Genomic DNA, 26,536 nt, shown 5'->3' with positions numbered 1-26,536 from the left:
GAAAGGTTAAGTGCCTCGCTGAAAGGTACTCGGCGGATGAATGGCCCAGGTGGTTCCTTGGCGGGGCTCATCTGCAGTCTACCACAGCCTTTCTCAGCAGTTTCCCAACCTTCCTAAGGAGAAAGCACTAATCCCAGGGGTTTAGACTGGGAGATGCTACAGGAGGGAGGTGTCAGAGCGCGAGCGGACAAGGACCGGTCCTGATGTCCAGAGCTTGGGCTTCCCATATCTCCCAACTGTGGACCTCGACCGGGCCGGGTTTCTTCCGCGGGGGACTGGGGAATCATCGCCCGCCCAAAGCACTGGGTGCGGAACGCCAAGCTACCAAAGTGAGGCCACTTCCAAACTCTACGAAACGAATTCAAAGAAGTTAAGGGACTCGCTCAAGGTCATCACACCGGGGCTAGGCCAGCCGAGACTCAGACCCTGACCCTTCGCTCGGGCATCAGACTTGTGTGGCTCAGGTAACAAGGCGCCCCAGACGCCCTGCTTTCTGCGCACCCAAGCTTCACCGGCTCCTGCCCGCCCCGCCTCCCGAGCCTCGGCTCCGCCAGGGGGCGCGCGCGGAGAGCGCGCTCTAGCCGTCGCGCGCCTCGCTCCTCTCTATGGTGGAGCGGCAGGGCGGAGGCGCGCTCCCGGGCGGGGGCGGGGCGATCCGGGGGCGGAGCCGCGCGAGGGGCGGGAGCGGCCGCGCCGAGCCGCCAGGGGATGGGTTTGGGGGGGCGACTTCCTGGGGCCGCCCGTGAGGATGTCGCGACCGCCCCCCTGTGCCCCTCAGCCCCGGAGACGCCGCCGCGGCGAAGCCCGCACCCCCCGTGTCTGAGGTGTCTGGGCCCGGATCCGGCCTCTCCCCTCCCCTCCTTAACCCAGGTGCGGGCCGGGCAGGCGGCCGCGGCAGGTGAGGCGGCGGCGGCGGCGCTGGGGTCCGCGGGACGCCGGGCCTGGGGTGGGGTCTGGCGGGAGGACGGGGGCCGCTCCTTGGCCTCCGGTACCCTAGAGTGTGGGCTGGGGTCGCCTCCTCCGTGTGGGGCGCGGCCTGGGGCTCTCCCTACCCTCCAGGGGTGGGGAAGCACCTTCATCGCTGGAAGTCTCTGCGTTCAGGGTAGCCCACACCTGTCCCATTGAAAGTGCCCTCAAAGCATTTCACCCGCGGGGACGGTAACCGGGGACGGTAACCCGGGACGGTGTGTCCTCCGCTATACCCAAGCGCCTTAGAGACTGGCAGGTCCAGCTGGCTTGTGGGGCAGGACGCCTCTTTGTAAGGCAGAGGAAACTGAGGCAGGATTGCGGCGGCCTGCTCCCCCCTCTATAAGAGCTAGCTTGTCCCCTTCCTAGTTGAGGAGCCCCGCGGGCTGCTTGGATGAAGGAGGAGGCTGAAGGAGAGAGGCTTGGAGTTTGGAGGTATGATGGAGAAGTTTGGGAATGCAGCTCTTATCCCACAGGGTCCGCAGTTCCTTCTCCTGGGAGCCGTCCTCTCCAGGATGTGTGAAAGGTCGCCACTGTGCGGCACTGGGCAAGGCAGAGAGGGAAGTGGGGCCTCTCTCCAGCTAGCTGCCCGGGAGACATTTGACTAGGCATGGGGAAGTCTGGCTGGACCAGGGGAGCCCAGAGCTTCCGCGGATCTGCCTGCTCAGAGCTTGATTTTAGGCTGGCAGAAGAGACAACAGCATATTTTCTTCTTCTTGTTGGTCTGTCATTTGTTATAGGGGGAAAACCTGTGTAGTCAAGGAAGAGTGCGTGGCGCACGCCTGTAATCTCAGCTGCTTAGGAGGCAGAGGCAGGAGGATAGCAAGTTTGAGGCCAGCCTCAGCAGCTTAGTGAGACCTTGTCTCAAATTAAAAAAATTAAAAGGGCTGAGAATGTACCTCAGTGATAAAGTGACCCTGGGTTCAATCTCCAGAACCAAAAAAAAAAAAAAAAAAAAACAAAACAACCCAAAAAACAAAAAGTACCACACTCTTCCCAGTCTACTACAGGAAAGAATTATTGTTAGCTTGGAAATAGGGCTTTGCCCATAACTGTCACTTTGCACCCTGGTTATAGGGCAGAGTGACAGATGAACAAACATTGTAGGGTGCATATAGCCTTTTAAGAAAGCAGTAAGTTCCTTTACATCCTTTGGACTGGTGGTTTAAAGAGCAGAGACTTCCTGTTACCACTGTTACTACAACTGAGAGCCCTGTAGTTCTCTCAGTGATGGTTAGTGTATTGAAGTGAAGGCAAGGCTGTTCATGTATTGTACCATTTTTCTAGGAACTCAAATAGTCAGGGGACATGGGCCTAGGCAGAGTTTGTATACAGAGATCTAGAACTGAAAGCTGGCCATATTTCTTTTTCTGGTAAGGGGATTTCAGGTTTGACAACTTTACCCTTTTCCCTGATTGCATTCTCTTTCACATTCAAGGAAACATATGATGAAAAGCATTTCGTAAATTTTATTGCATATTTCTTAATTCTGGACTTCAGAGTACAATTCATAAGTTAGGGTTTATTTAGAGGTATTATTTTCTTAAGTTTGAAAATGTTTGTATATTGGGCACAACAGTTGCAGATTGATGTGTCAGGACTAATAACTTGATTGTGCATGAATATATGTCATTTAGGATATACACACATTTTAATGTCTACCTAATTATGAAGAACAGCCCATTAAAACTTCTCATATTGATCAGCTGTTATCCTGTTTACATTGGGATCGAGGATTATAAATCCTCTAAATTGACCACTTTAGCCAACTGTTAAAATAATGAGCACAAAGAGAGAGCTGTTCTCAGAAAGCTCAACAATTTGTTTTCAAACTTTCTCTTGGCTCAGTTAGTTGACATAACTCTGCCTAGTGCCATTTAATAAGAATACTGTTCCTATTAGTGCAAAAGGCATTTTCATTGACTAATGTGTAAGATGAGGAAACATCAACAAAAACAAAGAAAAGGACACCTTTTCTTTTCTAATTACATGTGCACTGTGATGTTTAATACAGCCAGCCACTCCTGTCTGTATTGGTGTCACCCAGTACTTTGTGAAAACACCTACAAAAACTTAAGGAATGTTGGACTAATTCCACCTTGATTTTTATTCTTGTAATATAATTTTTAATACTGTTGCTGTTTTAATGACAGAGACTTTTATACCAAACTTGTACTGACAGTAATGTTTATGTTTGGAGAGCACAAGATTTAACCTCTGTACTTTGGAAATTCATAACCTCTGCAATACAGAGTTAAGGTGTAATTTAGAGTTTAATGAGAACAGATGGTTTAGATTGCCTTTGGTGAAGTCTCAAGGGAAGAGCTGCTTTGTTTTTATTATTGTTGTTTGGTAATGACTACTAGTTTGGTGTAGTTACTGATTGATGGTGGTTATTGTTATTATTATGGTACTGGGGAATCTAACCCAGGGCCTCCTTCATAATGAACACATTCTACCACTGAGAGAGATCTGCAGCTCCATGTTTGGTTACTAGTTATTGACAATGTTATTTGATGTTTGTATAAAAAAGATTTTTCAATTATAAGGACAGTTTTTTCATATACAAACACACAGTCTCCCATTCTTAAATAGAGAAAAGTTCTGATATAGGGAAAAGTTCATTTTATTTTGTGACCTTATAGTCCTGGAGTTTTAAAATCCTAAAAATAGTTGAGCCCTTAGTAGAATATCCTTTTATATCTCAGATAAAAGCCATCCCAGGTAAGTAATCATTGGCCTCAGGTGTAAATATACCTCCTTTCTTCCTGCTCCCAGGATTTAACAGCTGCCACAGTTGGGACATTGGTCTTATCTAATCCTGTTATGCCAGTCTAAACCCATGATCCTTTCTCTTCATTAGATTGTCATGAAGTTCTTCCTTTACTTTTCTTATTCAGGCTGAATATCCCACATTTTTGATGCATTTGAGTCTGTTTACATCTGAAGTGGAGCTAAGCAGTTAAGAATACTACATGTACTACATGTTTTGAAACATTTTCTTCTTTTAAAGCAAGCATAAAACCTTCTTTCTTCTGGGAGAGGACCAGCTCTTTAAATCTGATAGTAAAAAAAGAGCTGGTTTTTCCAGCTTTCTACCAATAGGAAGTCTTCATTTACTTTTTCTTACTTTCTGGTTTTGCCAGTGCACCAACTAGTCACTAGTAGTGAATTATGACCCAGTGGCATAGGAGGATCCTGAAGTTTCCTGATTCATCAAAGGAAGGTCACATTGTATTTAGAGCAGCTTTAGATTTTTAGCTTTTATTGCAAGGAGTTACCTAAGGCCAGCCACTCCTTGCAAGATTCTCTACCTGGCATTTTGGAACTGAGTCACCCAGGCGGTTCTTTTAAAATGCAGATTTCCCAGCCCCACCTCCTGGACATTTTGGTTGAGTAGGTAAGTGATGAATAGGAATCGCTATTTAAAAAACTTCCCTCACATTATTTCCGAAAAGCTCCTCATGCTTTTGATATGCAGCCTAGTTTGGGAACTGTTGCATTTTCTTTTTAACTGTATTTTCTTTTTAACTGTATTTCCTGTGCAACAAGCCTTATGGAACTTTGAAAATTGGGGTTCACTTCTGTTTTTTAAAATTATTGAAATTGTATGCTCTGAAACTCTTTTTAAATTGGTAGTTCTTCTAATAGCATCATGCTGTCCATGATGTTTGATTTGCTAGAATAATCTATTTCCTAGTCATGACAGATAACAAAGAGCTTTTATAACTTTTATGTTAATTGCTTTACAGCAAAGCACCTCTGCTGTATTATCTGTCAGGAGTCATGAGGGAGAGTTTCTGGTGAAAGTAGCTTTCTTTATCTCATGAGTGGACAAATGAGTGATAATGTGGAAACAACTGGAGGTCTGAATTGGTAGCCGAATCTAGTTTTGATCAATGATGGGAGATGCCTGGGAATTCTCTATGTAAGAATTTAAAATAAGCCAACCAAATGAAGAAAAATATGCATACTAAAGTTAAGATAGCAGATGTTTTTCGTACATTGTAGGCCACTCAGTTTCTCTTCCACTTTTTCTGTAGGATTTTTATTTTGTAGGTTTAAGATGTCTTTCTAAATCTAGCCTTTATATCTCTTTCCAGGAATATCTACTCAGCTCTTGTAGAAAGTGTACTAGAGTAGAAAGTGAACTAGAGAATATGGGTAAGAAAAATGAGTCATAGGACAATTAGCAATGTTTAAATTTTTTTTTTTCAGAATGAGTGGAGTGTTGGCACGTGCCCAGAGTTACTATCTTCAATTATTAATAACGTTATCCAAATTCTGCTGTATGTATTTGGATGGTAGCCCAGGAGCTCTGATTAGGCTATGAGGCTTTGAGGGTGGCCCTATTAAGTAGTACCTGACATCCATTTCTTGCCTTATCTTCCTTTCTCCCTTTTTGGTCTTCTTTTTTATTCTTTCCTTCTGTCTCTCTCTTTCAAGGTGTCCTTCCTGACTTGCCAATCACGCCATAATAATATAGGCTGGGCCCCTAGAACTTGAGGCTAAAAGAGGTTGCTGGTTGCTAACACCTGTCTTCCAGCTAAATGAATAGGCTCTTTTGTGTGCAGGATGTTAAAGAAGCTGATTAGTACAATACTGGCTTTAAGGGCCTAATAAAGATACAGCATGTGTAAATCATGGAGTCATTTAAAGCCATTTTAAAAATTAGTTTCTTTATACCATTTATTTATTTTTTATATTGGATTGTCGAATTTTTGCACCTAAACTATGAATCTGTTTATTGCCTAAACAGACTAATTTCTGTCATATTGATTGGGAATCATTTATATTCTAAAGAAGTTTCTACCCTTAAGGGCCTTTGTATTGTTCGGTAAATGTCTAGTGTGTGATACAATTAAAGTTTTGTTCACTGTGCTGCTGACATAATTAGTTTAATTTCTTCTCCTTTATATATTCCTGTTGGCAGCTGGAAAATTAAAATACTAGATGTTGCATAAAAGTGCTTTTTTGAGGGGTGATTTTACTGTCAGTTGAATGGACTTAGGCCCCAGGGTACATTTTTTAAGATGTCTTATTCAACTTTCCTGTAATAGTCTCTTTCTTTCTATAGAATTAATATATTAAGCCACATAATTGGCTGTTTAAGCATTCAGAAGAGACAATGTTTGGCCTTTTACCCCTCGATTATATTTTTTCCTCCATCTCTTTTGAGGAAATGTGTGTAATTTTTGGCAACTCCTAAGTACATTACAGTTCCATGAGCAAGTGAACTTTTGCAAAGACTGGAGAATGGGGTGGTTTTCTCTGATAAGCTGTATTATTTAATTCCCTCCCCAAATGGTTGGTCTTTTTTTGGAAGATCATAGCATTTACAAACCTGATGTGAAAGTAGAAAGGCTGTGATGCTTGGTAAATCCTTTCATAATTTTTCTGTATGTTTCATAAAAATGACTTTAGTCTTCAGCAGCAGAACTTGTTCTCAAGGAGACTTTACATTTAATTATTCTAATCTCCACTTAATTTCCTACAGGATTCTTGGAGGGCTTCTCAGCAGGCTGCTACTTTCATGGTTATGACCTATACAATTTTTTTTTAAAATATTTATGTTAAGGTTACTAACCTTTTTTTTTTTTTTTTTTTTCCTTTTCTTTTTTAAATGAAAGTGACCTTGGTCTAGTAATTTCTCCTTGGTGCTCTCCATGAAGAAGTACAGGCAAAACCTCCCAGCTCTCTCCGAAACTTTTTTCAACTGCTACTCTACATGTGCTTGAGCACATTTGCATTTTTTATTTTGTTGAGCTGGTGTTACTTTATTTTTAAAGCTGCTTCTCTCTACAGCTACAGACAGGTTGGTTAAGCCTTAGTCTCCTAGTTTAACATTCACATAGCTTTTCTAAAATTACAACTAAAGATAGGGAATAATCAGGGATCTCCAGCACAGCCATTTGTTACTAGTTTTAAGAGTAGGGAAAGCCCACCCCCACTTGAACTACTAGGAGCCAGTATAATTTGCTGAAACATTTTAACAGTATCCATCCTCTTTAAAGAAATGCTGCCTAGTCATTCTGAAATTTACCGGAAGTTAGGCCAACCGGAGGCTCTGCTGGCACAGGCTTCTTAGTGGTTAAATGCAATTCATTAGTAATCAGCACCATTGTTTATTTGCAACTGCTGGATTATGTTAAAAGATTCCAAAGGAAAAAAGTACTTTCTTAAGTAAATGGAATGTCCTCCTCTTCCACCCCACCTCCTTCTTTTACTCTTCATTGCTTTACAAAATCTTGGTACTTACAACACAGACTTGGTGGCACATGAATTAATATATTTTATCCTAAAACGTATAGGAAAGCATGTGTCTGCCACTGTATTTTTCTGCAAATCTTCTCATGCTTTTTCACTTTCATAATAATTAATATTTCTGTTTTAGAAATAACCAAGCTTGTGTTCTCTCTCTTTTTTTTTTTAATTTTAGTTGTAGATGGACATAGTACCTTTATTTTAATGTGGTGCTGAGGATGGAACCCAGCGTCTCACACATGCTAGACAAGTGCTCTACCATTGAGCCCAGCGTCTCACACATGCTAGACAAGTGCTCTACCATTGAGCTACAACCCCAGCTCCTTTGTCCTCTTTTGGCTTCTCATCTTCTAGGTCTTGGGTCAGTGGGTACATAGCCAATTGCCATTAGATTGGATTATTACTATCTTTAACCATGCTAATTATTATTTTACACAGTGTGGAAGATTAACTAATGCATACTCTTTATTTGAAAATTCTGAACAAAGGGGTGCTCTAATTTGGGGAAAGAGGACAGTGTTTACTAGGGGGATAGCAAGGTCGATCTACTGAAGTTTAGCTAGTTTGAGGATTATTTAGTCAAAGGTAGAATTGTTTTTGAAGATAAGCAGTCATTGTTTGGACAAATGGAAAGGACTAAAATTGTATGCAAAGGGGGATAAAAAGGAATAATTTGAGGCAAAAGTAATTTCCCAGTCCACAATGGAAGATTCTTAAGTCTTTCAGGGGTTACCATTTTGACCCCAAACTGGGTCCTTTTTCCCCCTGAATTGTGAAACCTGTAACATGACAGCACAGATTGAGCCTGGAAGGTAGTTTATTTCTAGCCAAGCAGGAAGAGGGGCTCCACAGATTAGTTTCTCAATCTATTGGGGGTTGGGAGGTTATAGATAAAGGATAGAAAATAATAATAAGGGGAGGAATATACAGGTGTTTTCTGAGAATAGGTGGAGATTATTCTGGAATTCAGGGACCACTTCTCTTCCCTCCTTTTATGGTTCTTTTCAATCTTTGTCCACTTCACTGAGTGAAGTTAGAAGTTGTTTGTTGTCACTCTGGAGCCATTTTAGAGCTAATTGGTTTTTTCTAGCCCACCTGAAGAGGGACTTCTGACCTTCGAGCACCTTGTTCTCAGAGATAATCAAGAGAGGCTGGAGATGTAGCTCAGTGGTACAGTGCTTGCTGGCATGAGCAAGGTTCTGGGTGCCATCCCACCTGCACTGAAAAAGTAATATTAGAGTGGAACAGAAACTAAGCTATTTCTGTGTTTGGGTTAAGACTAGATTCAGGTACCATTCTTGGTCATTTCATCATATACCATGGAAGAGTTTACATAATCATTTTAGACCGAGCTGAAGTGTACCTTAGCCAGTGTTTACTGAGTGGGGGAGGAGAGGGCTGTATCAGAATATTCCTGGAGAGCTTGACAAAGGGCCTTCTGCCTTCCCAGTCCACCCTTGGCCATGTGGTTGGACTGAGTCCTCCAGATGACACTGAACCATCATTCTCAGTGTTTTTCAACTCTTGGGACTGTTGTAGACTGACAGCCTAAGGAATAGTGACTGTGAACCCACCGATTAATGGGGAACATAAAAATGAAAGTAGGGGCTGGGGATGTGGCTCAAGCGGTAGCACGCTCGCCTGGTATGCGTGCGGCCCGGGTTCAATCCTCAGCACCACATACAAACAAAGATGTTGTGCCCGCTGAGAACTAAAAAATAAATATTAAAAAATTCTCTCTCTCTCTCTCTCTCTCCCACTCTCTCAAAAAAAAAAATGAAAGTAGTTCTATTTCTCTTCCAGATGGTCTTTATCAGATTCCTAAATTGCATTTACTTGTTAAAATATTTTATAGAGAATACCAGCATATCTCTTGTATTACCAAAATTAATATTAAGAATGAAAATATGTTGACAATTATATCTGATTTGATTTTTATATGCAATTTAGGCTACAGTGTTATTTGTGAAAATGCTTGCAAATAGCAGTCTGAAATATTTTTTTTCTCAATTTTTTTTTTTTTTTTAGAAATAACACAGGTAAACCTCTAGGTTTGGGGGATATTAACTCGGTGGCAGAGCTCTTGCTCACCATGTGGGAAGCCTGAGTTTGATCCCAGCACCTCAAAAAGCCCTCTAGTTTTGTTTGGAAAGGATTAGCACAAAATTCAAGAGTTCTGAACATGATGTCAAGAAAGCAGTTTTTTATGCCATAGTATGTAATTCAGTGTTGATGTGTGTTTTAGTATTATTTGGTCTTCTCAGTCAAGCATCACTTTTTTTTTTGGTATGGGGGATTGAACCCAGGAACATTCAACCACTGAGCCATATCCCCTGCCCTTAAAAAAAAAAAATAGTTTTTAGTTGTAGTTGGACACAATACCTTTATTTTATTCATTTATTTTTATGTGGTGCTGAGGATGGAACCTAGGGTCTTGTACGTGCCAGGCGCTGAGCCACAACCCCAGCCCCTCCTCTGCCCTTTTTTATTTTGAGACAGAGTCTTAGGGCCATGCTAAGTTAATGAAGTTAGCCTGGAACCTGTGATCCTCCTGTCTCCTGAGTCACTGGGGCATGTGCCAGCACACCCAACTGAGGCACTTTGGTTTCTATTTGTTTTCCAGAGGTCTTTTATAAGTAGTCTAGGAAGAAGCATTATTAATTTATGTCTGTGATGTCAAAACTTTTGTTGATTTGGGGCTAGGGGAGAAAATAATTTCTCCATGCATGTTTTTCATCCTGGTTTGATTGCTTGGTTGGATGAAATGTCAAACTTGATAGATTATTGGAGTGTTATTTTGGTAGTTAAACAATAATGAAGCTGTTTGGACATTTGCAGGGAACACTGCTTCCTGTGTCTGGACTTTGCACCAGAGAAAGTTTCAATTGTCCAGAAGCAATGCTGGTTAGAAAATGCAGCTTCTGTGGCTCCTAACACAGCTGTCTAAACCCCTGGCTATATTGGGGCCTTTGGACAAGCATTGTTTAACACTTCTGGAAACAATTTATGTTTCTGATCACAACAATTTCTATGGTTCTTCCCTAAATAGATTAGGAAACTAGAAGGGGGAGAAAGGCATTGGGTGTATCTCGGTTATTCAAGTCAAGTGTTTTTTTCTTTAAGCATTTCTACAATAAACCCTCTCATACCAAAGAAGGGGCTGTTTATGGACTGTTGTTGGCCCCTGGGGCCTTTCTTTCCTAGTTAATGACTAGTCAGTGGGAGAGCTTGTGGTCAGATCCGTGCCAGCCTGTAGAGGGCTTTGGTTACCATAACCTTGATTAGGAAAGAGGGGTGGGGCACTAGTGAGGGCTCAGATGTTTTTGAAAGTCTCTGCCTGCCACAAGAAATCTTGAATTTTCACTGGTGAAAATTCAGTGGTAAATGTTATAAAATTGTCTTTAAACAGTCCCCTTTGCTATTGAAATAATATGTTGGCCATAGGAGCTTGGGCAGTGTTGGGCATGCTCAGCAGGATTTACTTTACTCATTCCATTGGGTAAAATGAGACTTTTTTTCTGAACGAAATTGTGAGCATTCTTTAGTAGGAGTTAGGGGAAGGCACAGTCTTGTATAAAAGTAAGAGAATTTTGTGTAAGACTCTTCAAAAGACTGACATTTCTTTTGCTATGTGATATTTCCCTGTGTATCCTTTACCTCTATAAACAGTATGAATACAATGGACTGGGACTGTGGCTCAGTGGTAGAGAGCTTACCCAGCATGCACAAGGCCCTAGATTCAATCTATGGTACCTTGTACATACAGTACTAATATTATTGTGTGCTTTTCGTGTGCCAGGGGTTTATACTGTATTAACCCATTTAATTCTCTCAATGACCTAATGATTGTTAATGTAGGTACTATTATTTGTGTTCCACAGATGTGAAAATGCTGCACAGAGTTTTTTTTTTTTTTTTTTTTTTAAAGAGAGAGGGAGAGAGAGAATAGGGAGGGAGGGAGAGAGAGAGAGAGAATTTTTTTTTTAATATTATTTTTTAGTTCTCGGCGGACACAACATCTTTGTTGGTATGTGGTCTGAGGATCGAACCCGGGCCGCACGCATGCCAGGCGAGCGTGCTACCGCTTGAGCCACATCCCCAGCCCCGCACAGAGATGTTAAAGAGCAGGCCTAAGGCAGTACAGCATTGAAACCCAAAAGTCCTTCTATTAAAGGCTAAGCTCTCAGTCATGAGGCTACAGTTGCCTCCTGCTCCATCTTCTCATCTCATAGGATTTTTTTTGGAGGAGGTCTTTATGAATAAGTTCTTTTTTATATAATGTAGGCTTAAAGCTATGCTTTTACATGAGCCTCCTTATGTGGAATGGGATTTTAAAATATTACCAATATCGGTTTCTTACACTAGTTCTGTTAGTTCTGAAGAATTGTTTTGCAGTTTATTCATAATTCTAAAATTATAAATGTATTTGATACATAAGCCAGCCACCTTTAAAATCATATCTGACTATCTAAAGCTTTGGGTTAGAGAATAGTTCATTGGTATTTTGTTTTCATTTTTCTGAGTACCAGTGTTGTGCCTTCCTGTTTGTCAACAGGCCCTCCTAAGGAATCAATGACTCTGTAAGATCCATAGTGTTAGTGACCCACAGGACCTCATGTTGGAAGGGATGTTAGTGGAATACATGGTGCTAGACCATTTTCAGTAGGAAGCCCTGATCAGTATAGAAAGTAAAACTTGGCTATCTGCGCATACCACAGTCCTTGAAGGGCATTATGGGTTTATTGCCACTTTGGAACTATTAGAAATAAAGCCATTGTGAATGGTTTGTGTACAGGTGAGTGTATGGTCACAAGTTTTAATTTCCCTGGGTTAAGTGTCAGGAATGTAGTTCCTGGGTCTATGGTAAGTGCATGTTTTCAGATTTCTCAAGAAATTAACAAACTCTTTTTGAGTGGCTGTACTATTTTACAGTCCCACCAGCAATGGATGAGATCTGGTTTCTTTGTATTCTCACTTTTGGTATTGTTATTTTTAAGTTTTTAGCTGTTCTAGTAGGTTATATTTTTGGGTTGGCCAACAAAGGTGGATTTTGAGTGTGGTTCTGCCTCTGCAGTGTGGCCAGGGGTCTGTTATCTTGCTTTTTAGCCCAGTGGCTTCCTGGAGAGTAGGGGCTAAGTCTATACCCAATAGTACCTAGCATAGCACTGCAAACAGCACAGTTATGCCAGTAAGCTGTGATTTCCTGCTTTGCATGTCTTAATTCCTTACAAATTTGTAACCATGACCATAGCATCTTGTTCAAATTATTTTATTTGTCAAGTGGTCTTTGGAACCTTATTCCTGACAATATTGATAGCTTACACTGCTCATTTAAAAATACTAAAATAGACTATCTCTGGGGATGGCTCACATTCTCCCTGGAAGGAATATTCCTTGCTTTACCCCACAGGCATCTCTCTTGAGATTGCCCCCATTCTCCCTTGAATTTGTATCTATTTCCTAAATAAACCTCTGTCTAGGTCTTTGGGGGAAAAATACCAAGATAGCATAAGAATGTACATATATAGCAAAAGCTAAACCTTCATCTGTCCCAGAAGTAACTACTATTAAATTTTTAAAAAAAATATTTTTTGTAGTTGTTATAGACTTTAGCAAGTGCTCTACCTCTGAACCCCAGCCCCAGCTAGACTTTTAATTATATATATTTTGTATTTCTGCTTGTGTCATATATGTGTAAATATGCATGTCAGTGTGCATATCTATCATATGTATGTATATAAATGTATATTCCTCACCTATTCACAGTGCTTTTTTTTCCCTAAAAGTTTATTGTGGGAAATTTTCCATGTGAATTTTAAAATTTTATTTGATTTGTTTAATTGGAGGGGGCGGGACCAGGGATTGAACTCAGGATCACTCGACCACTGAGCTACATCCTTAGCCCTATTTTTTTGTTTGTTCTATTTAGTTATAAATGACAGTAGAATGCATTTATTAAAAATATTTATTTTTTTAGTTGGACACAATATCTTTTTTTTTTTTTTTTTTTTTTTTTTTGATGCTGGGGATCAAACCCAGGGCCTTGTGCATGCAAGGCAAGCACTCTACCAACTGAGCTATATCCCCAGCCCCACAATACCTTTATTTATCCATTTTTATGTGATGCTGAGGATCGAACTCAGGTCCTTGAACCCAGGTCCTTGAACGTGCTAAGCAAGCGCTCTACTGCTGAGCCTCAACCCCAGCCCCAGTAGAATACATTTTGACACAATGTACACAAATGGAGCATAACTTTTCATTCTTCTGGCTGTACATAATGCTGAGGCACACCAATAGTGTAATCATCCAGGTATATAGGGTAATAATGTCTGTCTCATTCTACCATCCTTCCCATCTCCAACACCCCATCTCTCCCCTCATTCCCTTCTGCACAATCCAGAGTTCCTCCATTCTTCCTCCCGGCTCTCCCACTGTGGATCAGTATTCACTTAACAGAGAAAACATTTGGCCTTTGGTTTTTTGGGATTGGCTTATTTCACTTAGCATGATATTCTATCTTATATTTATATTTATTTTTTAGTAATAGGTGGACACAATATCTTTATTTTGTTTTTATGTGGTGCTGAGGATCAAACCCAGTGCCTCATGCATGGTAGGTGAGCGCTCTACCTCCGAGCCACAACCCCAGCCCATCATGATATTCTCTAGTTCCATCCATTTTCCTGCAAATGCCATAATTTCATTTTTCTTTAAGGCTGAGTAATATTCCATTGTGTATATGTACCACATTTTCTTTATCCATTTATCTGTAAAAGGCACCTAGGTGGATTCCATAGTTTAGCTGTTGTGAATTGAGCTGCTATAAACATTGATGTGGCTGTGTCATTGTAGTATGCTGATTTTAAGTCCTTTGGATATAAACTGAGGAGTGGAATAGCTAGATCAAAGGGTGGCTCCATTCCCACTGCTTTCCAGAGTGGTTGCACCAATTTGCAGTCCCACCAGCAGTGTATGAGTATACCTTTCCCCCCATATCCTGGATAACATTTATTATTGCTCGTATTTTTTTTTTTTTTTTTTTGGTGGTGGTGCTGGGGATTGAATCTAGGGCCTTGTGCATTATGGTTCTTCCCTTTAACCATTGTGGTTTGTTCTTTTAGAAAAGGGATGTGTGAAGTATCTCTTTATTATTATTTTTTTGTTAATTTGAATTTTAAATTTATTTTTTAACTTTTACATAAAAACATAAAAGTTGTACATATGTATAGGATGCCATGTGAGTTTTCAACATACTGTGTAATGTTTAAATCAGATTAAATATGTCTGTCTTCTTGCTAGGCCTGGTAGTAAGCTTCTGTAATCCAAGCAACTGGGGAGGCTGAGGCAGGAGGATTGCTAGTTTGAGGCTAGTCTCAGTAACTTAGACCCTGCCTCAAAATGAAAAATTACAAAATGGACTGGCAATGTAGCTCAATAGCAAAGTGCCCCTGTTCAATCCCCAGTATAAATACATACATACATACATACATACATATAAACATACATTTTTTTTAAAGAGAGAGAATTTTTTTTTTAATATTTATTTTTTAGTTTTTGGCGGACACAACATCTTTTGTTTGTATGTGGTGCTGAGGATGGAACCCGGGCCACACACATGCCAGGCGAGCACGCTACCGCTTGAGCCACATCCCCAGCCCAAGAATTTTTTAACATTTATTTTTTAGTTTTCGGTGGACACATCTTTATTTTTATGTGGTGCTGAGGATCGAACCCAGCTCCCTGCGCATGCCAGGCGAGCTCCTTACCGCTTGAGCCACATCCCCAGCCCCAATTACCATTTCTTTGTGGTGAAAACATTCAAACTCTTTTATTCCAGCTTCTGAAATACACAGTACAGTATGGCATGGTGGTGCACGCTTGTAATCCCTGCCACTCTGACCTAGGGTTCACTAAGTTACTGAAGTAGAGGAGGATTGCAAGTTTGAGGCCAGCTTTAGAAATTTAGTGAGACCCTGTCAAAATAAGATTTTAAAAGGACCTGGGAGAGCATTTGCTTAGCATGTGTGAGGCTCTGGGTTTGAACTCCAATACTGCAAAACACACACAGTACAATCTCATTATCTGTAGTCACCCTACTTGCAATCAAATAGCAAAATCTCTTTAGTCCTATCTCTTCCTCCTCTTTTTCTTCTCCTTCTCCTCCTCCTTCGTTTTTTACCCCCCTGGTTCCAGGCGTGCTTTATCAATGAGCTATATCTCTAGTCCTTGATCTTTTAAATTTTTAAAATTTTGAGATAGAGGCTGGGGTTGTGGCTCAGTGGTAGAGTGCTCGCCTAGCACATGCAAGGCCCTGGGTTCAATCCTCAGCATCACATATTGTGTCCAACTACAACTAAACATAAATATTTAAAAAAATTTTTTTTGACATAGGGTTCACTAAGTTACTGAGGCTGGCCTCGAACTTGCAGTTCTCCTACCTCAGCCTCCCCAGTGGCTGGGATTATGTGTACTACTGTGCCTGGCTCTCTTCTTTCTTTCTTTCTTTTTTCTTTTTTTATTTTTAGTTTAGATGGACACATTATCTTTATTTATTTTTATGTGGTGCTGAGGATCGAACCCAGTGCCTCACACGTGCAAGGCAAGTGCTCTACCACTGAGCTATAGCCCCAGCCCTGGCTTTCTTATTTCTATCAAACTATACTTGAGTACCCAGTGATCATCTTCTCTCTCCGTAACTCTCTCCCTACCCTTGAAAGACTTGAAAAAAAAAATGTTTTATTCCTTGTTACATGGGTTTGGGATGAAGTAAGTCTGTAACTTTATTTGCAAGTAGATCAGTAGAATTCTGGATGTTGAAATGTGTTCATCCGCTTTATCATACATACTGAGTCTGAGGTTATGAAGTGATCTCTTGCAGAATCAGGGAGCAAACAGGCATTGTGAGCACAGTGGTCTCTAGAGAATGTGCAGGCCTTTGGGTATTTGTCTACTCATCAGCTGCTTAGTCAGATGGAGCCGTTTTCTTAAGTGCTACTGAAATGCATAGTTCAGTCTTTATTTTGAATTCTCTCCTTCTGTTGTCTTTCTCTCTTTCATTACTTTAATTACCTTGATGGGACATTCTAGTTCTGCAGTCTTATCCTTTTATTTCCATAGCCTACAGAAGTCAGTTTGAAGATGAACTGTGGGTGAACAGGTAATCTTCTCTACTTGGCTAGAAATCACCCTTCACAATGTTGACAAAGGCCCCCTAGATTTGGGGGATGAGACAAAGGTAACTTAATCCTATGACATTTTTTAGTGGAAATCAGGGTGAACGTTTGGAATGTTTGACTTATTGGAAGCAAGGCATGTGTGTAAGAAGGAGGAGAAGAATCCAGAGGTATACAGTAAAGAATTATTAAGAATTCAGGAAAACTTCAAAGCTGAATTACAGAATCTTTATTCTGAGAGGAAGGTGACTGGGGCAGGTAAGTAATAGGACACGAGCCCACGTCACTTCATTTGAAGCTGTTAACAGTTGTTTAGGTGATGGAGTTTGATGATAGGGGCCTTTTCCCTGCCCTTTCTCTGTATTAGCAGCTCAGGAAGAAAACTAAGAAATAGCCTTGGGTAGAAAATTACACCCATCAAATAGTTCTAAGATTTCCCTTGCCAGTTTTCTGAAATAAATAGCAAGATAGCAGTTTGATCACATCGCTGACTTCCTTTCTCTCAGCCTTGTCATCGGGTCTTCAGACTCTGTCTTGACAGTTTTGGATTCCTCCCTTTCCTGCCTGTTTGCTACTTTTTCAATTATTGACATACAGGAACCTACTATTTCATTGTGCCTGAGGTAGGCAATCGCTAGGCTCTTGATATTGGATACCTTTCTTGAGATATGAAGTATTATACCATAGTGGATAATAAAGTGCTCACAATTACATTATAGAACAGATTCTGGTAACTGTACCAGCGGGGACAGACTTGGTTGGCATACCATCATGCCACTCGGGGGTTGTTTTGCAGCAGAGTGCTGTGAAGCAGGTTGAGCATCGCCAGTTCCCATTTCTGAACGTAGAAGTGGCTCGTTAAAGATTAAAGGGACTGCCTGGTCCTTCTGGCCCCAAGATGGAATGATCTCTGCCATGGCGACAGCCTTTGTCTCCCAGGAGAGGCCATTTTATACAGCAGGCTTGTGCTTCCAAACGTTACAGTGAGCCTGTGCTGGCTGATGCTGTGGTGATAAGTTGACATTTGGGCACTCTCGAGACACATGAGCTATAGAGCATCCATGGTTTGAATTTCTGGCAAAACTGCCTCATCAGGAAGTCAAAAGCTTCAACTTTCAACCTGTACCTTTGGGGGAGGTTTTTGCCTTTGTTTCATTTGACTGTTCTGTTGAGTCAAGTGAACTTTTTCACAGCTATAAAAATTCCATTAAGCCCCTTGTATTGCATCCCAGGTATGAAAATGTCTCTGTGTAACAAGATTGTGGGTGACAGCTGAAGTCCTTAATAGTAGTTAGGATAATTGCCTCTGGAGACTTGAAGAAAATAATGGTCCAACCAACAAAATAACAGTTCAGTTATTATATTCTTTGTGGTTCTTGTGGGTGAGGGGACTGATGTCTAGGACCTGCTCAGTGTGACTACTGTTCTGCTTTGGTGGTCTTTGGGAAAAAAAGTGATTTTGCCCTGAGTAGCACTTAGGGAAAATAGCTGTCACCTGTCTCTCAAAGTACACTCCAAGGCTCTTTTCTGCATCAGAATCCTGTGTGGGGGAGAGACGCTTATTTAAAATTCAGATTCTGGGGTCTCCTTCCACTTCTGTTAATTCAGAGCATCTGAAGGACTGAGATGGTAAGCAATCATTTTCACTAAGCACCCTTTTGATTTCTAAGTACCCCTACAGTTGATTTTTGACTATCCTAAAATTTACTTCATTTTTCGTGTTTAAGTTTTTATGATTTATTAGATGATAGATGTTTGGTTGGCACCCATATTATTTTTCTTAAATAGTAGGTACTTCAGTTTAAAAAAAAAAAAAGGTAATATGATTCCTGAACACAAAAGATTAGATTTTGGCAGTGTCTTTAATTAGCAATAGTGTGAGACAGCCACTGATTCCTGGAAATTTAGATTTACTAATTAACTTTCTTGATCAGAAAAAGGAAGTGGACTTAAGATTAATGTTGATAAAAAGAAGAAATGCTCAGTATCATTTAAGATGCAGGGGGTGGAAAGTAGACAGAAGGTATGGAGAGGAAAGAATATAAAGGAGAAAAGATTTCTTTTCACCACTTTCACTGTGATATTTGAGTTTTCTTGACGTGATGGAAAACATTTGTTGGACTTTGATGTGTGCTTATTACTAGTCATTCTCAAACTGAATCAGATTGTAAAGCTCAGCGGAAGCCAAGAAGTAGAATGACAGGAGCTCTTGATTTACTTGAAATCTATTAATTAGGTACAATTTTACTATCAGAAAATATTATCAATATAGATTTCTACATTCCAACATAAAAATAAAACTGCATACAATTTGTAAGAAATTGTAGATCCATTCTTTTAGTTGATCTATGCTTTTTGTACATTTCTATTTGTTGATTGTTAACACATGATAGAAGACAAGAACCAGTAATAAAGTAGTATGTAAACAATAAAAATTGTGAAAATTTACTGAATTTTAAATAACAGAGTCATATTTGAATATATCCTTGTTGTTTAAGAAAAGTTCAAATACCAGGAAAGCTAAACACAGCTCCTTGATCCTTGTCCCCATCGCAGTTCTGCCTGGTTGTGTTATCCTCTGTTCTTTTTGTACATTTGTTAATTTTCTGAGGATTTGAAAGTTACAGAATCCTGAGAAATGAATACTTCTTTTTGACACTTGCTTATTGTTTATAATGCTAAGATCTATCGGAGGAAAAAATAAATGTGGGCTATAAATGATGTTACATTTTTCTATTCAAGTAAAACAGTGGGTGTGGATACATACAAATTTTATGTGTGGTGAAATTTTATGTACGGGGTATGTGTGTGTACCCTCGCGCCACTTATTTATAAATAAATAAACGTAGGGCTAGGAAAGTAGTAGCTCAGTGGTAGAGTTTATACTACCAAACCCTATTAATAATTTTGGGTATAAATTACTTGAGTTTAAATTTTTTTTTCTTTTTAGTTGTAGATGGACACAATATCTTTATTTAATTTATTTTTATGTGGTGCCAAGGATTGAACCCAGTGCCGCACACATGCCAGGCAGGCACTCTATCATTGAGCTACAGCCCCAACCCTAAAATAATGTTTTGAAAGAACTTAATCACATACTGCAGTTATTTTTCTTATTTTTATATAATCTCATATTCTCATTATTTTCATATAACCTCATAAAACTTGAAGCCTCTGAAGCCATAGTTCAAATTTAGCGTCTTTCATAAGCTCCAGATGTGTATCTTCAACCTTTCTGGTCAAAAAGAAGGAACTAGGATGGAGTATGGCTGTATTTTGGGGAAACTGATAAAAACTATCAGAATTCCAGAGCTTCAGAGGCTCTCCTCACCTGCTGAATGGTATTTGTCTTATCAGTTATGGAGTTCTGATGCTTCTGGTTCTTGATTGCTTTCCTCCTATTTCATATTACTTCTTGGACACTCTACAATCTGGATATTCTCTCCCTTATTTAGAGTTCACTAATGTTGAATGGGCCAGAAGCTTTTCTAACAATACCATGTTTTTTCCAAATGAGGTTCTGTATTTGTATCCTAAGAGTTGTTTCATATTAGAATGTTTGTGACTTATCATCAACTACAGAAATATTTTTAAAAGTGTGGTTCACAAGATAATTGTTGTCAGCTGCAATAAAGATGCTTTTATCATTTGAAAAGGACTAATTAACACACTGAAGACAAAGTTTCTTTAAACAGCCATTTTCTGAATAGGAAGCACTGAAGTTGAGGGGGAAAAAAGGTGGGAAACATATTATAATATTTTATAAAAGCCCAGAGTGGTTATCCTACTTGAATAATGTAGTTAAGGAGAATTCTGTGAGTTGGATAAAAGACTTTTTTTTTTTTTTAAACTTAGTCCCGTGAAAAGGAATGAAAGTATCTGCTTGAACATTTTAATTAACCTAACATTTATTGAATGACAAGTTGGCTTGGCAGCTACATCCAGAGTTCATGTCCTGTGAGACCTACTGTGAAAGACAAGAAGGCTAGGTACAGCAGCCTCAAATGCCCTGGCTAAGAAATAGCTGATGGGACATGGAACTCTTGCATTTTTTAAACAGGGGACAGAAGGATATGATATGAACTTTACTTTTTCTCCTTTCAAGTTAAAACAACAAGGACTTGATCTTTTGTTTTCTTTGCATAACACCAGTGCTAGTTCCAACCTATCAGGGCAAATTCAATAATAATGATGAGTCAGTCATTCTAGGATTAATTTTTTAATAAGTAGGCTAATAAATAAGAATTGACATACATTTAGGGATTTTTCTCTTAAGAGCAAATTGGTTAAGTGATTTTCACAGCCTCCTATATTTTATTTTAGCACAGAGAATGTGGCAGCTAATTTAAAAAAAGGAAGAATCCTGCTGTAGTTCTGTCTTAGAGAGTCGAGTTGTCTAAGGAAACAGAGACCAGAGCAGGCCTAGATGGAAAAAAGAATAGTGAGCCTGGGTAGAGCTGACAAAAATTCACCCTAATGACTTGACCAGCGAGTGGTGAAATGACTGGGCCATTTCCTCTGAAGCCACCAGCCCAGGTGATTCAGTTTGTAAATGCAGAGTGACTTCTTTTACCTTCCTAGGGAAATCTTTAGAGCTGTGAACCTCCCACCTGCGGCAATCTTGCTGTGCCCAGTTCAAGGCTGTGTTCAGATGAAATTTCAGAAACGGCCTTGGAGGCTTTCTTTCATAGTAAGGGCTCCAGGAGCTGCCGAGTTACTACCAGCAGTAGGGGAATGAGGTTTACCTGCCCCCAGTAATCAGCCCTTGATTTAAAACAATCAGTGGGGTGCCTTTTCTTTTCTAGGTTGCAGTTGATTGCAGTTGGCTCAGGCTGAGTTGTTTGGGTAATAGGAGTTTTGCCTAGCGTGAGTCAGCACTGCCCTGGGTAAACTGCCTGCTCTGTTGCAATCTTGCTTACCAAAGATACGTCCCCAGGCGGCACCATTCACTCTGCCTGAAAGCTGCTGCTGTTGGTTCCTGAGATGATCTCATCTGAACATGGCTCCAGCAACCTCGGTGGCAGGAATTGGAGGCAGCTTGCTGTGTGCCGTGACAGTATTTTGAAACAGGAAAAATCAGGTAACCCTAGATTGTTTTCTCGGTTTCCTTAAGCTAGACTAAGCTGGGGGAAGAAACTGGGGAAGTCCTTAGTCTTCAGAAGTGAGTCAATGCTTTATCAATTTGAGTGTGTTAAAAGTTAGCCCTTCAAACTCTTTGAAGGGGTCCTTGAGAGGAAACATTTCCTTTCATTTGGGATCTGGATGTGGTTTTAGAACTCATTAGAACATTGTTTATGTAAGCCTTTGAGAAACCATGTTAGGTTTGCAACTTCATCCATCTTTTGCTCTTATTTTAAAAATTTTTTTCTGTTATTTTTGTATCTTGTGAGAAACAGTTTGGTCAGACTAAACCATTGTGAATAGAAGAGAGGTACACATTTGAGTACCTTCCTCCTGTGAATGTTGAATTGATGGAATACTGAACTGTGTTACCTGTGAGTATGTGCCCATCTTCCTTTGTGAGGGATTGTGAAGAGCCTCCCCTTATATTCTGTTCAGGTTCCTGCCCTTTTCCCTCCTGTTTTCACCTTTAAACTCTTCAGCTAGAGTCAAAACTCTCATATCTTTGAGGCACTCGTCCGTATGCACTCGTCCGTATAGTTACTCGAAGTGGTCTGTGTAATCTCACCTTTGCACCTGTGGGCCTTCTCTGAAACATCTTTCCCCAGCGAACCTGGCCAGCTGGTTTCGGCCTAGAAGTCACTTCCACAAAGCTGCTGCTTATTTACCGGGTCTGTTGAGTACCAGGAGAATCTGGTTTTTACTTCAGGCACAGGGTAGGGATGCTGGGAATGAGGGTTTGTTTTAGAATTGTATTCACTGGTACTCTGCACATATTAGGTTCTCAGTAAGGACGGAGGGAGGAAGAGCTCCTCTCTTTCTCAATGAGCTTTTTGTCCTTTTTGTTTCCACCATGAGCACCCTACTGTGGCTTTTCTGCAGATCATCAGTGAACTAATTATCAAACCATTGTCCCTGTTTCAGCCTCCATCTTAATTTCTGCCTAGCATTTAACACTGTTGAACTATTTTACCTCAACAGTCCTTTCCATTTTTCCTCTCCTGAGTTTCCAGTGTCCTTCTGTTATTTTTTCTCATTCTCTTTTGATAATCCAGCGAATGTTGAGATGCTCCAAGTCTTTGCCCTTCTGTCTTCCCTCCAAGAATCTCAAAGATGCCCATAACTTCAGCTACCCCTAGTATGTTTTAGTAGTCCAGTGATCCCTCTTATCCATCTGGATTCTTATTGCCAACTGGGCAATCTCGACAAGCTTTGTCCAATCTGACAACTATCAGGGTGTTCAAAAGGCATCTTAAATTCAGCATGCACACACCTGAACGCATTTTCTCACCTGCTGCCTCACATGCTCTGTGTATATTGCTGTAGGTTTGAACTCTGTTAATTATATCTACCGAGTCTTCCTGTTCGCTCCTTTTATGTTCACATCCTCTAAATATGATAAACCCATGATTGCTAAACCTTGTTGATATTGGTTTGATGTGTGGCTTTTCTTCATCTTCACTGTCATTGCTTCAGTTTACCTGAGATCAAAAAACTGGACATTTTGTTTAAACAGCTCAGTGGCTTAAAATTTTTGTGAACATTTTGTCAGGCCCTGTACTCTTCAAAGATCACAGAGACTACCGTTCTCCAAGATCTTATAGACCAAAGATTTCACATTTTATTTATTTTGTCTCCAGGAATTTGATGTTTGCAACTCTTGGTTCAGACTCTTTATCAAATGTACTTTGGTTACTCCACTTTAAATCTTTCTCTGCTCCTATCTTCTTCATATTGTTGCCCAAGTTATCTTCCTAAAGGCCAAATCTAATCTTTACTCTTGTCTTTTCAGGATGCCATTGGTTCTCAGTTTTCTGTGTAGCTTTATTTGTAAAACGCTTTAAATTTGACCCTGTCCTGCCAGTCACTGTTCTCTCCTTCTCTCCTTCTCTCCTTCTCTCAGCCAATGCTCTCCTCTCTGCCTTCACTAAACTTCTCTTATCCCATTCCTAGATATCTCTTCAGCACTCCATGCCTTTTCCTAACGGTCTCCCTTTCTCTGATTGAGAAATTCTTATCCCCTAGAAGTCATAGTTAATATATGAAGTGAGCTCCGACCTCCCAAGTATAGTTATTCTGCCTGATTTGACTCCAGCAGCACTGTCTCTTTTGCTTTAGATTGTTGAGTTCCTTGACTGAATTTGGTTCTGAGTGTGGAGACTGGCACCATCAGAAACAGTGTCTGAAGTGGGTTACCAAGGTCAAACCACTGTTCTAGGTTTTGAAAGGTTGAAAAATTCATATACTCTGCTTAGACAGATGGTTTTGGCTCCCGTTGGTGACTTTGAGCCCATGGGCTACCTATTCAGTATGTGTTTTAGTCAGCTTTTTCACTACTATGACTCAAAGATCTGATCAGAACCATTTTAGGAGAGGAGAAGTTTATGTAGGGGCTCACAGTTTCAGAGGTCTCAATCCACAGACAGCAGACTCCTTTCCTCAGCCTCAGGGCTGGAGGTCAGGCAGAACATCATGGCAGAAGAGTGTGGCAGAGGGAAGCAGCTCATATGATTATCAGAAAGCAGAGAGATACTCCACTTGCCACTCAATTAATCCTATCAGGTGATTAATTCACTGATTGGGTTAAGGTTTTTATAACCCAGTCATTTCATCTCTGAACATTTTTGCATTGTCTCACATGCAAAAAGGCTTTTGGGGGACACTTCACAACCAAACCATAACAGTATGTGTTACCTGAAACCCTCAGGTAACAATTTTAAGTTAGTGTGAAGATTTAAGGGACTTGCTGAAGTCTTATCCTAACATTTTTATAGTGCTTTACAAAAATTATTTCCATATATTATGTTGGGGTAGGCTTTATTATCCCTATTTTACCAGTGTCTAATTCTATTTAGAAGCATATGTTGAGGTAAGACTCAGGAAAAAATGTATTCTTGCAATGCATTACATAACCAGTTGGATTCTTTGTAGTTAAATACACCCTATCTGGTTCTACATAAATGGGACCTTTGCTGAAGAGGCAAGTGCTACAGATCTTGCCTTTTACAAGGCCACCTTATTATCAAGGTAGATGGAGGAGGTACCAGAGTTTACCTGACCTATGGAAAGGCCCCAGTTATGATTAGAGACCTTGATTGAAATTAATGGTGTGCCTACTCCAACCTCTCAGGCTTTTCTCTCCCTTCTTTTTTATCCCTCCCCCCGCCCCTTAAGTTGACAGTGCTAAGGATTGAATCTTGGGCCTCAAGTACTACTCAAGTGCTCTACCACTGAGTCATACTCCTGTCTCATTGGACTTCTATTGTACTTACAATATTTGGAATATGTAAAAACTGACTGCTGTTCTGCAGTGTCACATCAGCTTGATGAGTGAAGGGAGTCAGAATGAAAAAAAAGTAAATTGTTAAGAGCAGAAAAGGGCTCATAGCAATTCTAGTGAGTGATTAAGTTTGTAGAACACTTCATAACTTTTGGGGTGCTGCCATATTTGGGACTATGTGAAACAAGATTATAAAAAGATGAACCATCCGGGCTAGGAAATAATCTCTGTTAGAAACATTTTGACACTCAATTTTGGTTCTTTTATAGTTGAGAGGATAATCAAAGATGATTAAAAGGTTGGGAAATAGGCCCTATCAGTGTAAGTTTAAAAGAGGAGAAAGATTTTAGCCTAGAGAAGAAGCTAAGGGATAGCTTCATTATCATTTTCAAGCATGAGAATAGTTGCCAGAGGGATTTTGATTAATTATTCTTCATCAACTTCAAAGCTGTAAGAAGAAATGGGTTTAAATTGAAGGAGGAGTAATTTTGATGAATATAAGGAAGATGTTTTTGGTTATCAAAGTTAGGAAACATTTGAATGACTGCTAGAGAGAGTTTTGAATTTCTGACTGTTACAGTTATCTAGTAAAAAATTACCCAAAAGTGTGGGTGCGCACATGCACATGCTAGGAAAGTGCTCTACATCCCCAGCCCCAGAAGTTTTTGTTGGAGTAAAATGACAACCACTTTGTTTTTCATGATTCTGTGGGTTACTAGTTCAGGGAAGGAGGACACATTGCTTTCCTCCAAGTGATGATGATTGGACTGGAGGATTCAGTCCACGCCTTCACTCATATGTTTGGGGCCTTGATGCTAGCTTTTGGCGGGGACTTCTTGGTTCTCCATGCAGTCTGTCTCTTTCATGGCCTCCCATTGTTTATTAATCTAGATCAGGCTCCTTGTACATAGTGACTGGGCCATAATGGAAGCTGCAAGGTCTTTTTCTAGTCTGGGAGCCATTCATTATCACTTCTGAACCATTCTTTGGTCAAAGTTGGTCACAAGTATAGCCCAGATTCAAGAGGTGGGGCCATGAACTTTACCTCTGTAAGGGTAGAACGTTTAAGTCACCCCACAAAAGGACTTGGTTTTCCTTTTGGGACAAATTATGGTTGGGATTATTGCTGCCAATTTTAGAAACTATTTGCCACACTGGCCATAGAGATTTTTCATGAGAGAATAATCATATATGTCTTTTGAATGGGCCATTGGGCATATGATTTGCAAATTTGGCTGCATATCAGAGTCATGTGGGAGCTTTTTACAATCTTAGATTCCTAGGCACCAGACATGTGACTCAGCATCTCCTGGGGCTTTTGGCTCATGAGAGACACTCTCTGTCCTTTCTCTCAGATAACCACTAGTGAAATGAGTATGGAGGTGGGGGACAGGTCCAGATAGATATGTTATGTATGGCAAGAAATGGTAGGTGCCTTAAATAGGCCTGCTGGTCTCCTGCTTTCAGGACTTGGTTGATCCCTCTACTTGGCCTGTTCTTCCCTCCAGGCTGCCTATTAGAAGTCATATCTCAGTCAACACATCAACAGAGCAGTGTTTCTTTTTGGTTCCAGTGATTGAACCCAGGGCATTTAACCACTGAGCCATATCCCAGCCCTTTTTTTTTGAACAGGGTTTCGCTGAGTTGCTGAGGCTGGTCTCAAACTTGCAATCCTCCTGCCTCAGACTCCTGAGTTGCTGGGATTACAGGTGTGTACCCCTGTGCTTGGTTG

At 40.5% G+C, this 26,536-nt stretch overlaps 1 protein-coding gene across 7 annotated transcripts in view; it reads left to right on the top strand.

The window, feature by feature from the left end:
* The first annotated feature begins 647 nt into the window (after window positions 1-647).
* RFFL (ring finger and FYVE like domain containing E3 ubiquitin protein ligase) overlaps window positions 648-26,536 on the top strand; it is a 96,096-nt gene continuing 70,207 nt past the window's right edge. For 6 of the 7 annotated variants that reach the window (XM_081271094.1, XM_081271098.1, XM_081271095.1 and 3 more), the window contains exon 1: window positions 648-898. In XM_081271094.1, coding sequence (XP_081127220.1) covers window positions 709-898 — 190 coding nt within the window. In that variant the 5' untranslated portion in view covers window positions 648-708. Of the gene's footprint in view, window positions 899-21,339; window positions 21,484-26,536 lie in introns of all 7 variants that reach the window. The other variant, XM_081271097.1, reaches the window with a different exon arrangement.

This window comes from Spermophilus citellus, assembly GCF_964194105.1.
Source record: "Spermophilus citellus genome assembly, chromosome: 17".
In the NCBI taxonomy this organism is placed as follows: Eukaryota; Metazoa; Chordata; class Mammalia; order Rodentia; family Sciuridae; genus Spermophilus; species Spermophilus citellus.
Note: the sequence above shows the minus strand (reverse complement) of the source record. Positions and strands in the feature narration are given on the sequence as shown.